The sequence below is a fragment of the Condylura cristata genome, unplaced genomic scaffold, assembly GCF_000260355.1.
Source record: "Condylura cristata isolate star-nosed mole 26May11 unplaced genomic scaffold, ConCri1.0 scaffold00004, whole genome shotgun sequence".
Classification (NCBI taxonomy): Eukaryota; Metazoa; Chordata; class Mammalia; order Eulipotyphla; family Talpidae; genus Condylura; species Condylura cristata.
The window spans coordinates 58604903-58618492 of NW_004567105.1; the positions used below are offsets into that span (position 1 = coordinate 58604903).

General features: G+C 46.1%; 1 protein-coding gene across 3 annotated transcripts in view; it reads right to left on the bottom strand.

Annotated features, from left to right (window-relative positions):
* The window catches only part of CACNA1D (calcium channel, voltage-dependent, L type, alpha 1D subunit), a 272080-nt gene that overhangs the window by 69322 nt on the left and 189168 nt on the right, over positions 1–13590 (bottom strand). For all 3 annotated transcript variants that reach the window (XM_004676057.2, XM_004676058.2, XM_004676059.2), the window contains 8 exons: positions 10545–10705; positions 9408–9633; positions 9065–9272; positions 6504–6624; positions 3148–3262; positions 2739–2808; positions 1920–1986; positions 1129–1276 (listed from right to left, as the gene is read on the bottom strand). In XM_004676057.2, the coding sequence (XP_004676114.1) occupies positions 1129–1276; positions 1920–1986; positions 2739–2808; positions 3148–3262; positions 6504–6624; positions 9065–9272; positions 9408–9633; positions 10545–10705 (1116 nt within the window). The remainder of the gene's footprint in view (positions 1–1128; positions 1277–1919; positions 1987–2738; positions 2809–3147; positions 3263–6503; positions 6625–9064; positions 9273–9407; positions 9634–10544; positions 10706–13590) is intronic.

Consider the following 13590-nt stretch of genomic DNA (forward strand, 5'->3'; position numbering starts at 1 on the left):
GTCCTTTGGGTTACACACAGACTGACTGTGCTTAATCTTGGCATTTGACCTTAAAATTTAAAGATGTACTTTTGGCCCACAGAATCCATACTGGAGTCAACTTTATAAAATGACTCCTTGTTTCAAATCCTTTCTGGAGGTGTTTAACATCAGATGTGCCCCCAGAGGGCCTACAGCTGAGTCTGGGGAAGACTTTCCAAAGCAATGAGTCAGACAAGCTCACAGCTGTGGGATAAAATCAATCCCCTCGGATAGATGGACACACAGAGTACTGGGTGCTGTAACTCTGGTTAAGTGACTCTTGTAAAGAGACGACTCAACCCTCAGCAGGGACAAACGAGCTGGAAAAGCTGTCAGCAGGTCTCCCCAATCCTCTCGGGCCTCACCCTGCCTTGCTTTCCACCTGTGTCTCCCTGACAGCTGAGATCTACTTCTGCAATTCTAGAAGCCCTTCTAGGACCCATTCATTCCCCAGGGCATTTCAGTCAATTCCAGAAGACTGGAAACCTAGAAGCCAACTGGTAAATAAACATCTTCGTACAGTATCTGTAAGTAATTAGCATGTTCCTGGTGAAGCCCTGTTTTAACATGAGAAATGCTATTTTAAGCAGAGTATCAATTAGTCCGAGTCGAACTAAACAGCTACAGCCTACAAATTGTCACTGAGCAGTATTACTGTTACTTTCAAAACAGAGAAAAAACTGTCAACAAAACTGGATTTCTGGATGCAGATTCTGTGAAGCTGGTCACAAAACTGCAGCCCAAAAAGCATCTCAAAAGAAGGCCCACTCATGAAGAAGGGTCCTTCGGCTAAATGTCACTTGACACCGTAGGACACCAGACCGTGGGAGGCAGGTGAGCATGGGTATTCCCGGGCTGTCGGCCCCAGGGCCGGGCTGGAGAGAGGAGCATCTGGAACAGGACCTCCCCAGGACCTGTCCCCACGCCCCACCCCAGTGCCCTGCTTCAGGGAGGGAAAGGCTAGGGAAAGATGAACAGAGGGCAGCAGCATGGCCAGGAAGGAGAGGGGTCGGGAGACTGGTGGCAGAAGGGGGCTGAGAGCTGCCTTCCCTCATTAGGTCCCCAGAGGCCTCGAGGAACCCACCCAACTAGAAAGGGGATATTTACGGATTGGTCTTGCTAAGAATGAAGAAAGCACTCCCTTCAGGGATGGGGGCGATTTTCTCCTTCATGTTCAACTCAGAGATTCTTCGAGGACGGGGACCAGCAGGAACCTCGGGTTCATCCTCCTCCTCCTCCTCTTCCTCTTCACCTACTTTAAACGAGACACTTTTTTTTTTACAGATATGAAGTAACAACTGCATTTGAGTTTGAATTGCTGCCCTCGATTTCACATGAAAATTTGGCTTACACTAGAGCGTTTATCTGCTTACATTAATGAAAACCCTTCAGGATGTGGACTGTGTGTGGAGGGTGGGGTGAGCAGAGAGAAGCTGAAGGTCTGCACTCAGGCCGGGGGGCAGCGGTGGCTCCTCAGAGCCGTCCTCCCCGCACCTGGCTGCTGCCCAGTGACCTGGCTCAGCTTCAGCTGAGAAACTGTGTGGGATCAAGTCACACACGATCAGTCACCCAGGCTCCCCAGCCCCCAGTCCCGCCTACACCAGGCAGCAAAGGGCACCAGTTAAATGTCCCTGTGCCCGGGAGCACAATTAATCCATCACCACCTGAGAGGGCTCCCTGCAAAGGCTGGGGGTGCTGGGACCTACTCACACTTTCTCCCCACCACCTGGAATTTGGGTTATAGGGGCTGCCTGGGACCGAGAGAAAAGCAGAGCTCTCTGGTCCACAGGGACTGGATTCGGGGCCTCAGTGGCCTCAGCAGCCCAGTGTGCACTCGCTAGCAGCCCAGTGTGCACTCGCTCGCTGCCCACCTGCCCCATGAGCTGAAAGCGCCCTACCTGGCACATCACATGGCGGGTAGGGGTCCTTGTCTTCATCCTCTTCTCGGTAGTCGTCAATTGTAACCTAGGAGGAGAGAGGTCTTGGGAGGGAGGAGGACTGACCTACACACACCTCACAAGGTCAAAGTGAAGATCCAACCCTGCCCAATGAGGGCAGAGAGTCCTCCTCAAAGTATGTGCTGCACGTAAGTGTGTAGGGATGTGCAGGGACCAGCGAACGTCCCCACAGGTGATTCTGCTTAAGAGAAGACGCTGGTACCCTGCACTGCGGGTGTCTGCCTGCTGCGTAGATGCTGAGCTCCACAAAGAAAACGACCTCGGTCTTGCGCATTCCTGACCCACAAGGTATGCTCTGTAGCAACCACCATTGCAATGAACAAATGAGTAGAAAATCAAGATCTACCATAAGCAGGATGCAGTCTGACAGTAAAGCCCTAGTGCTGGGACCCCTCTATGGGAAGACATCATTAACAATCCTTCATTTCTAGTGCCCACTGGAAGATCCTCGCCCAAGTCAGATGTGACCAAACAATTCCAGTAAAGAAGAAAATAAGTGGTGAGATCAGTCAAATATTTATCATTCTAGTTCTCTGGTGAAATCTGGTGAACAATCTGCCTACTGCCTAAATCCCTCACAACCCTGCAGGGAAAGGAGCCCCCTCCAATGCCGTATTCTCTCAAATACCTCACAGTATTCTGTATTCTCCCCCAAATGCCACATGGGACACTTTCATGGTGAAAATGGCACATTGATGGAGTCAGCAACAAAATCATTTTGAAACAGAAAGGGGAGAAGTAGTATTTTAGAACAAATACCTTGTTATCACTGTTGGCTATCTGGTTAACTTCCGGTTTGTTATTCTTTTTATTTTCCAGGCTCTCTTTTCTACAAAGAAGAGAAAACAAGACACTATGTTGCTATTGTATAAAGATGCCCATCAGGGTTGTCAATCAGCAATGGCTTGACGAAGGGCAGAATTTAACTGGAAATGACACGAGCAGCGAGAACACCGCATGGCCACACTCAGCGCTCCCTGTTAGTGGCAGACCACCTTAGTAGAGTTCTCGTTCTATGACTAATCAGTACTGCATGCATTACTTATTTGACGACGCCAAAATGAACGGCAGCAGTTCTTTAAGCAGGGAGGCAGTGAGAGCCAAGGGCTTGTGGTCTGCCCTGTGGCTGGCTTCCCCAGCAAAAGACCTCAGGAGAACATGGGGTTACCTGGCAATCTTTTTCCTTTCCTTTTCTTCAGCTTCCTCTTTCTGAGCAGTATTCAAACTCTCAGCATCAGCCAAGTTGTCCACAGCGATGGCCAAGAAGACATTCAGTAGAATATCTAATTTGAACATTTTAAGGGTACAACACATACTGAAACGCAATTACATCTGCTCAACAGAGAGAAGGCCACACCCTTATGTTCCCTGTGTCTGGGAAGATGCTAGTGACTGGCATGTGTGCTGTATTCACTTGGTAAAGTTGGTTTTAAAAAAGAGACATTGTATAAGATAGTCTAGAAAGAAATTAAGATTTACTTCAATTTCTGGTGTATGTATGTGTGCGTGCGTGCACGCCTGTGTTCTCAACACCTAGGTACCTCTAGCTATGGCATACACTGCACAGAACAATCTATAACATAAAAGTGCTGGGTATTTTTTAATGCTTTTTGCTTTATGCATGTTGTTTTGCTTCTTTTAAAATTGACACACCTACTAACAAATGTGGCCAGGGACACACTTCCCAGTGTTTCCTTTAAGGACCACCCATTATTCAAATAGTGACTCCACCAGACAAGACAATCTGAGCCTTTCTGAGTCCATTCCACCACATCCATCCCTGGCTGCTGTGTGCCTGGCTTGTTGCCAATGGCACAGGCTATTCTTTTGAATAGTTCCACTGAGCCTAAAGCATTGACTCCTGTGGTGGCATTGTATTGCAAATCACAGAAAGCTAGGTGACTGAACAGTTACCAGGTTTTGACACTTACTACAATGTTGCATGCAGGGTATCCTTGAATGATTTAAAAAAAAAAAAAAACCTGAACAAGGTTCCCAACTCAGGAGGTGCCTGTTTTGTATTGACAAAATGCTTAAATACATTTTTGAGACATACAAGGGTGGGGCCTGGTGGGGGTCAGTCATTCAAGACCGCTCCCTCTAAAGGCTTCTCTGTGGCTGATGTACAACCGGTTGGCTGTATGTGAGGCTGCCAGAGCCAGGGACCCCGACAGGAGCACTGCAATGCTGTCCCATATGCTTTGTGCAATCTGAAACCTCAGGATGGCTGAACATGTAAACAAACATAACCTAACAAGACGCTGATGAGGAGATGACTTCCAGGGGAGGCCGTGCTTGACTAATCTATTCAAGTCTCCAAGAGAACAAAACGTGAGTGAATTATATTAAGGATCTTAAAATGACTTTGATGTGCTCAAGTATTTTTTAAACAAAGCTGCAAAAGGCCTGGGGAAGGAACTTGTCCTGCACGAGCGGCAGCGTGACAAAGGAAACACTCTGCTGAAGGGCGAGGGGTAGTTATGGCCCAGAGGGGCTCAATGTGGGCCCAAATGTATTCACTACTCCTATCAATATCTCAGTGAGGAAATAATACGCTAGTCTTGCAAGGACACTGAATTCTTTCGGTTCGTGGAAAGCAAATCTTGAGTACTATACCACAGGAAAATCCTAACAAGTTTCTAATAGACGCTTTCCAATAGCAGATATCCAGAACCTTCTAAACTACAATGCACTCTGGAACTCATTCAAAAAGATCTATCATGCTCCTCTGATGTGCCAGGCAAGGTTCTAAGAGCTGGGGACATGAGGGGAGACAGTAGACAGAAACCCCAGCTCCCAAGGAGTGTCTATTCTGGTTGGGGGAGATGGAATCAAACTATTTAAGCATTTCAGATAACAAAATGTGTTCTATAAAGAAAACACAGCATGTAAGCAGACAGAGAGGGATGAGGGAAGACGTCACTGCAGACCAAAGGCTGGTATATTGCCGTGGTCTGAAGACTTAGCAACAAGGGGAGCAGAAAAAGACCATTTATTTAACAAAACCTTCACCAAGGACTGATTGTGCAAGATCCTGCACACAAGAGATGAGCGTTATCAGAAAGAGAAGATTTCTGACTCAGGAAATGTATCACCCAGTTAAGGGGTGGGGAAGGGCCCACCCTCTACTCTTGAGGACTGCAGAACTCACACCTGGTGATGCGGATGCACGACCCCTCGTGGGCGGGCTCACTCCTGGGCAGGGGAGCGAGCTCAGAGACAGATCCCTGCGGGAGGGCGCTGCAGCTGCACAAGAGAGTCACCAGTAGGATTTAGGATTTATAGGAGCGGAGGTGGGAGTTTCCACACAGTACTTTGAAGCACAAAGTACCATCCTTATGGGTTTTACACTGGGGTTTCTACACCGAAGAAATGTCACGATTAAGTCAGAGAAGATTAAAGGGACAAAGCCAAAGCGATGTGGGACTTCACAGGAGAAGAAGCCACACTAGGATTCTATAAAAGAAAAAGAAGACGACCAAGAAGCATTTTCCAGCTAATACTGACTGAGGACATCTGGGTGCCAATTCTGTGCTAGGCAAGGAGGACACAGATAAAAAGTAACATCAAAGGGTGCAAGGTCAGGAAGGGTCTGGCTGTGGGGAAGAGAGATCTGCACGTGCAGGAGTCTAGAGTACCTACTGGTAGATGAAGAACATAATCAGCGCCATGTTCTTAAAACTGCCATTCCAGGGGAAACGTTTACTCCCCCTTGGGTGGAACCTGCGCTCTTGTGCATTCCTGTATAGATAAGGTATAGGGGGCCAATCGCCATGGCCAAAAGCCCTCCTCACCATGTTTAGGAAACCATGTAAAGGTTAACCAAACCAATCACTAGCTACCCCTTTGTCCCAAGACCTGCGTGCCAAAAAGGGACTATAAAATCTGTTCTCCCCTTTGTTCTGGGCCTTCCTACCACCCAGGTGCCTCTGGTGTGTGGTTGGGCCCAAGCTCAAGCTTGCAATGAAGTTTCCTCTTGTCTTTACAGTGGTGTGGCTGGCTTTTTCTGGGTAGTGTGCCCCATTCTGGCATAACAGTAGGGAAAGGAATAAAGTAAGTGGGAGAGAAGTTACACAGCCTAATACAACCCTCAGTCAGCAGACACTTGGTCCCCAAAGAGGTCAAATCAACACAGCAATATTAGGTTCAGGGGAGCTTAGGTCAACCCATGGGAGATGGGTCCCCACCAGTTAGGAAAGTCTTAGGAAAACATAGATGGATCCCAGCCTCCCAAGGATGCTGGCACAGGAAACACTGGCTTTGCCCAAAGCCATTTTTCGCACCTGACACCTACTGGTGGCATGGGTAGCTCACACCTGGCTGTGCTTCCTCCTTCCCAGCTTATTCTCATTCCTCAAAGCCCGCCTGGAACTCTGCTTCCACTCTGCTGTCCCAAGCAGCAGCGAAGGAGAGCAGATGAAACAAGGCAAAGGCAGCCACCTCTCTGCCACTGCTACCACCACTGCAGGAAGGCGAAGTCAAACCAGTGAGTGACAGCAAACCCGTGGTCAGCTTAAAGGATACAGTTACCACAAATGAAGAGGATGATGAAGTAGATGCAGACGATCATTCCCGAAGACGACGGCCCCCCATAAGCCATAATGCCATCGTACATCACGGCGTTCCAGTCTTCACCTGTCAGGATCTAAGAAGCCAACACTGGGATCAGCCAGCCAACTCCCAGTTCCAGCTATTCTCCCAGGGCTCCTTAGAGGCTGCCTAGATCTGGTTTCAGTGCCTCTGACAGTCCACTTTGCATAAATTCATCTGCTACTAGTCAAGTTTTCAAAACATTATTCACAAACACATGAGTTAATTCTTCTAGTGAAAATAAAGTGACATCATAAAAGATTTATATGCTCTCTGACTACACCCTCAGCCCAGTTTTAGATTGTTCCCCCAGGGAGCATGCTATCAGTATCTCCTTTCAGGATGCTGACCTGTGAATGTAAACACATTTATAAATGCCCAGAGAAAACAGGTTGCTGGTGTCTTCTCTGATTAGACATAAAGGGCATCATCCTACAGGAAGTCTCAGCAACTGCCTTTCTAGCATTCAAATATATACTCAGGAGACCTTAGGTTGCCTTCATCCTTTTTGATTATTGCCTAGTGTTCCACATAATCAGTTGTGGAGATGAAAAATACATCATTTTAGAAGCAGGGAATTTCAAATGCCCATGTAATTTTAAAACTGCCCCATGAACAGATACTGATACCCACTTGAAATTTCAAATTTATATTTCCCTACTGATAATTGATAATTCAATGCATCATGAACACACACAAATTTGAAATGTGCTGTCTTCCAGAGAGAGGGAGATCTCCTTTATCATCTATCTGGACCACCAGATAGTTAAGAAATTAAAACTTTCACAGATAGCCATACAGAAAAACAAATGATTTGAAAAGATAAATCAATTCACAAAAAGGAACTATAGATAGCTCTTAGTCACATGAAGGCATTCAACTTTACTCCTGATAAAAGAAATTCAAGTAAGGCTACTATACAATACCATTTTCACCCAGCAGCCAAACAACCAAATAAACAGGCTAAAGACCCATTATAGTGAAAGGAACAAAGAAAGTTGTCTTGACCCTCTTCACGAGATGATAAATGAACACTACCTTACGGGGGCACTGGGGCCCAGGGTATCAAAGTTGAAAATGGACATACACCTGTCAAACCAGCAATTCCACTTTTGGGAATTGATCCTACAGATCTACTCTCACATGTGTGGGTGACAGTCATGTGTAAGTTCACCCACAGAGCTAAGAGAGGACACAAAACATTCATCAGTATGGGTCTGGTTACATGTATGCTGACATATCCAGCCACACAACTTATGTCTCATACAAGTATTTTGGACTAATAAGTAACGATCTTAAGGTCACTTTAAGTGATAAAAAGCAAGATACTGAACAGCATGTTGAGTGAGCCCCCATCTCTGTCTATTCATCTGTAGGTAGGAAAGGAGGCTAGCTGACTTACGTCAGAACAAATATATCATATATCACTAAGAAATACACAAAATCTTGAATGCAAGTTTTCTTCCAGAAAGGGACATGGTGGTTGTATCCTTTTCTAACACTGAATTATGTGCCATACAGACATACTAGAAAAACCACCACCACCACTCAGGCATCTCTGAAAGAAATCAGAAAAAAAGAATGAATACTCATTGGCCAAGGATTAAGTGTTAACTCAAAATATTAGAATCATGGCCTGTAGTAGTGGCAGTAGTTCCCTTCCTCCCAAAATGACCAAGTGGGAAAGATTCCCTCTGGTCACTCCATCTTTTCGAAAAGGACAGTGACTTCCCAAGGCCACATCGCTGTGCAGAAAGTACCATCTCGGGACTCCAATGTCCCCTGCCTTTCTCCATGTCTGGTGGCTCTGATGCTCACTGACATCGAATGTGGAAAGCATTAAGGACAGAAATGCTTTGTCCAAGGAAGGGCTTCACTTCTAAACCCACAAAGAGGTGTTCAGAACACCTCCACTCATACTTGGGTAGGATGGAGGCGGTGTTCTGACTACAGAGCCACCTGCGTCCCTCTGACACTGTCGCCTCCCTTCTCAGCCCAGTGCCTGCAACAGCCCCAAAGGCACAGACAGCTGAGCCTGTGTCCTCATTAAATCACAGGAGACAGGACAAAAACGGGGCAGAAGGCTGTCACAACCTTTACCACCCTAATTCCTCTGACTCCATGCCAAAGCATTAGGGCTTTTGAATTCCCTTACTTGCATAAATCCATTATAAACAGGATTACAAAACTTGCCTGCAATCAAAAATTAGCAAAGGAATGAAATGACGCTTTCAGTCTATCTCACAGGAACCACACCAAGTCACTGTTCCAGGTTTTATAATATGCAGTGGTCTTACAAAAACCGTACTCTGATCACACAGACAGCTGGAGTGAGATGCAAAACAAATACCTTAGATAGTCCAGGATTTATCAGAGTGTTACCAGGACACTCTGATATCATTATTAATAAAAATGAAATCAATTCATCTTACTGTGAATAGACAGGAAGGCATCTCACTATGGGCTTCTCAGGGAAAGGAGGCCGGAGGGCTCACCTGAAATACTGTGAGGAGCGCCTGGGGAAAATTGTCAAAGGTGCTCCGTTTGGTTTGTGTTTCGTCAAAATTAAACTTGCCACCAAACAGCTGCATCCCAAGCAAGGAAAAGATGATGATGAAGAGAAAAAGCAGAAGCAACAGAGAAGCGATGGACTTCATGGAATTCAACAAGGATGCCACCAAGTTGCTCAAGGAAGTCCAGTGCCTGAAAATCAAGAGGAGGGTGTGAGGTGCTTGGAGCACACCCGTGCGGGGCACAGCAGGGACACCTGACCAGGGATGCACCCGGCCAGCACCTGACATCCAGATGCCACCTGCAGCAAGATAGACGGGTCCTTACCTGGTCACTTTGAAAATTCTTAAGAGGCGCACACACCGGAATACAGAGATCCCCAGGGGGGACATGATTTCCAGTTCCACCAAGATGGTTTCGGTAATTCCACCACATACCACGAAGCAATCGAACCGGTTAAAGAGAGAAACGAAATATGCCTGAAGGCCCAAGCTGTACATTTTCACCAGCATCTCGCAGGTGAACAAAGCCAAGAGGACTTTGTTAGCGATATCTGGAAAAAACAAAGTGATACAGTTCTCAGGATCTCAGCCAAGAGCTGGCTCAGAACCCCCTATTCCCATCACACCTCCCTCCATCAGTGCCCCCCCCCCAGGTCCAGGCTGTGCTCCAAGCACTCCTGGCTCCCTCTCTCTGTTACTTCTTTGTTACTGTCTCCATTACAGAAACAAGGCAGTAATCTGCATGGTCCGTTTCCGGCTCTCATCCTGACTCTGTTCTTACTTAGATTTGTGACTCTGGAAAATGTCTTTGATTTCATTGATTTGGGTCAGTTAGTGCCACCTGACCTCTGAAGCTTTCCAGACCCTAAAAAGCTTGTGACTCTGCATTTATATCATTATATTACATTTTCTCGCTTCAGTCACACATGGTAAGACCAGTCTGGTCAGTGTTGCTTACAGCACCAGGGCATAACAGGCAATCACCTATCAATGTCATTTCTAACAGATTGGCTAGAGATTTGGCTGGAAATAGACTGGACTTGAAGTAAGTCAGGATTTTTTCAGTGGCTCAAAACTGCCAATTCAGAATGGGCTGCCTGTGGGGAGTGCCTGGCACCAGTCTCCTGGAGATAAGCAACCACATGCCAAGAACCCTAAAGGGAAAATGATGCTTCCAGAATGGCCAGGAGAAGGGATAGGAGGTTCCTTCCATCCCCATGACCCCAAGTCCCCAAGAAGCTAGGATAACGAGTTGTTTTGAGTTAATCAGCTCCAAGGTGTTTCATTCACCATCCAACATGAACTGCACCCCCATTCCAAGTGCACCCTGTGTTTGGATGTTTCTAGAGTTAGCACCCATGAGAACTGTTCTCATACATTACTATGGAGCAGTTAGACTAAACTGCAGTGCAAAGCCCTCAGAACCCCTCCTTCAGATCAAAGAGAATGGCTCTGCTTGTACCTTGAATCTGTGTCAACCAGTCAGGCTGGTTATAGTGCTCAGAGGAGATGGTTAAGGTGTTGAGAAACACCAGGACAATAACAAGCCAGTAAAACGTGACAGACTTCACAGCAGCCCTGCACCGTCTGCGATTAAAGCGGTTCCAGCGACGCCAGCGTCGGCTGAAAGAGAAGCAGATGTTACTCCCCGGCATCCCACGTCAGGAGACCCAGTACATGCTACTACCAAGTATGTGACTTTCCCTCTGGGTCTGGGGTGGGGTGGGGGTACAGGAAGAAAAAAGACAAGAACAAGAGGCATAAACCTTAACAGACATCACAATGTAAATTACGTTGGTCTTAAATTACTTCTAAAGCATTGTCTTGACATGCTATCAGTTTCCTTCCTATGGCTTTAGATAAGTCCAGAAGCTGTCACGTGCAGTCCTCAAACTGGTCAGGAAATCTAGATAATGAAAGTTTTGTGTGCAGATGTAAAATCGCCTTGCACGCATACGCGGTTTGCATTCCCAGCATATGGCACAGGGTCTGTTCGTGCTGTTGATGCAGAGAGCCACTTAGCTTACCATACACATCTCTCTCGGCACCTCGATCATCACAAGCAATTTATCTGGCAGCAAAATGCTCCTAAACTAGTTTTCCTTTTAGGGAAACCTTCAGTCCTTTCCTGATTCTCAGAGGTTCCTGTGGAGCCTGGCAGAGCTGTCAAAGCTGAGTAGGACATGAGTCTTCAAACTGAGTCATCAGGTGCCCTTTCTAACTAGTGATGCTCAAAATATACCTTTAGGAGGAAAGCCAATATTGAATCGTGTTTTCATACAAATAAAGTGAGCTGAGCCCACAGATAGTAGCGTGTCCCCTACCTACTTTCAGTTCCTGTTTGTAAGTAGGGTAAGTATTCTTTCCCTTAGCCTGCCTCCCTGTGGAAGCGCTCCCTTCTCACAGAATGCTCTGCACCGTGGGTCCTGCAGAAGGGCCACTGCAGGCTGTGCTCACTGGCTGGTGGGGAAGGAGGCACTTCCTCCAGAAGTGAGTCAAAGGAATCTCCAGGCTGCGTCCAAGCTGCAGCTCTGGCTGACTCAGCTGCGTTGCTACACTAAAAGACAACAAAACAAAAACCAGGGACCAGGCCGAGAGATCTGTGCCAAATCCTCAACAAGACCTGGAACAAGCAAGGTGCACTTTACACCCTTGCTGTGTGGTTTCCCGCTGACAGCAGCTGGAAGGAAACATGATGACCGGCATAGAAAAATTCCACAGAGGACAATGATGACTGTCCCCCTCAAAGCTGGGTTTCCCCTATGATACGGAGTTCAGTGGACCTAGGCAAGAAGCTGTGAACAAGACCCTATGCTGCAGGTCACAAATGTTTCCCAAACCTAAGAGACCTCTTTGTCATGTCCCCTACACTTCTGACTTTGCCCCTGCTGGGTGCTGAAAACCCATGGGGCCAGGCCTTTTCCCTTGATGAAATCAACACCTGGACCAAGCACTGGACATATGAAGACGAAGGCATAGTTCCACATCCCTGTCCCTGAAAAGCATGCAGATATTCCCAGGCTATTTTGTATAGGAGCCAAAAGAAGGAAGCCACAAATATAGTTTGGAAGATTCAGGAAAGGCTTCACAAAACAAAACAAAAAACAGACAGTTGGGTTGGATCTTGGAGGCTGAGTGAGAGTTGGCCAGGGGGCAGAGGGAAGGACTGTCCACCTCTCTACTCAGGTGAACACACAGTCAAGGGACTGAGGTGCAGAAAGTATAGGGTATGTTTGAAAACTGAAAGCAGCCCTCCAGAGCTACTGAGTGGGGAGCAGGGTAGAGGTGTCAAAAGGTACAGCCAGGCAATTCTACCTCAATAAAAGAGTATTTTTTAGAATAAAAGATGAGACCAGAGGATACCAGGGGCCAAATTACAAAGGACTTTTTATGCCTTCTAGTAACAGGGACTTATGAAAGAGCGTTGAATTCTTTTCTTAAATGTCAGGTTTATTGAAAAGATAAATTTACAGTGGAATTTACTTTCGGTATGCAGCTTGTGAACATCACCAAGGTCAAAGTCCAGATATGCCCTCCACTCAAAGGGCCACTCTCTGCTGCATTTGGTAGTTCATCCACTCTCTCAGCCCAGCTCCTGACAGGGACTGATTTGTTTTTGGTCCTTACTGTTTTTGCTTTACCCCAGAATACCCTATAAATGATCTTATAATATGCAGCTTTTTGAGGCTGGCTTATTTCACTTTGTAAAACTACTTTTGAGGCTACTGATGGTGCTGCACCTATCAGCTGTTTCTTCTTCTTCTTGAGATTAGGCTACCATGTGGATAAACTACAACTCGTCTACCCATTCATCATCTTGGTCTCTTGAAATTTGAATAAAACTACCATCAACATTTGTGTGAAAACCTTTTGTGTAGGTATAGTGCTTCATTTCTTTTATATAAATTCCTCAGACATGGGATTGCTGGGTCCGATGTAAGCATGTGTTTAACTTTAAGAAAACCGAACCGCTTAGAAAGTGCCTGGCACCTGAATAGCAGGGTTGCATGTGCACACGCACTGATCTGTCACCTGTGGCAAAATCTGTTTTAAGTCTGATTCATTCCAAAAGGCATGTATGTAGTGGGATCCTGCTGTGATTTTAACTTGCAATTTCCTAATGACCAATGGTCATTTCACATGCTCACTTCATGTCCACATCTCCACGGTGACATGCCGTTAAAATCTACAGGTCGTATTTTGACTTATTTACTTGTTATTGTCATTATTCTTTAAGTACACTGGGTGCTATGAAATCTTAATGAAATAAGCTTGGCAAATATATTTTCTTCCTATTTGTGGCTTACCACTTTATTATAATTTCTTTTGAAGAGGAGGAGTTTTCACTTTGATGACATCTAAATTAACAGCCAATTTTCTGCTATCCTTAGTGGTTTGGGTGTTACATCTACGAAATCGTTGCCTGATCCAAGGTTACAGAGATTGTCACCTAGAATGTTTATAGTTTTAGGTTTTATAGTTAGTTCTATATTTATTCCATGCTAATT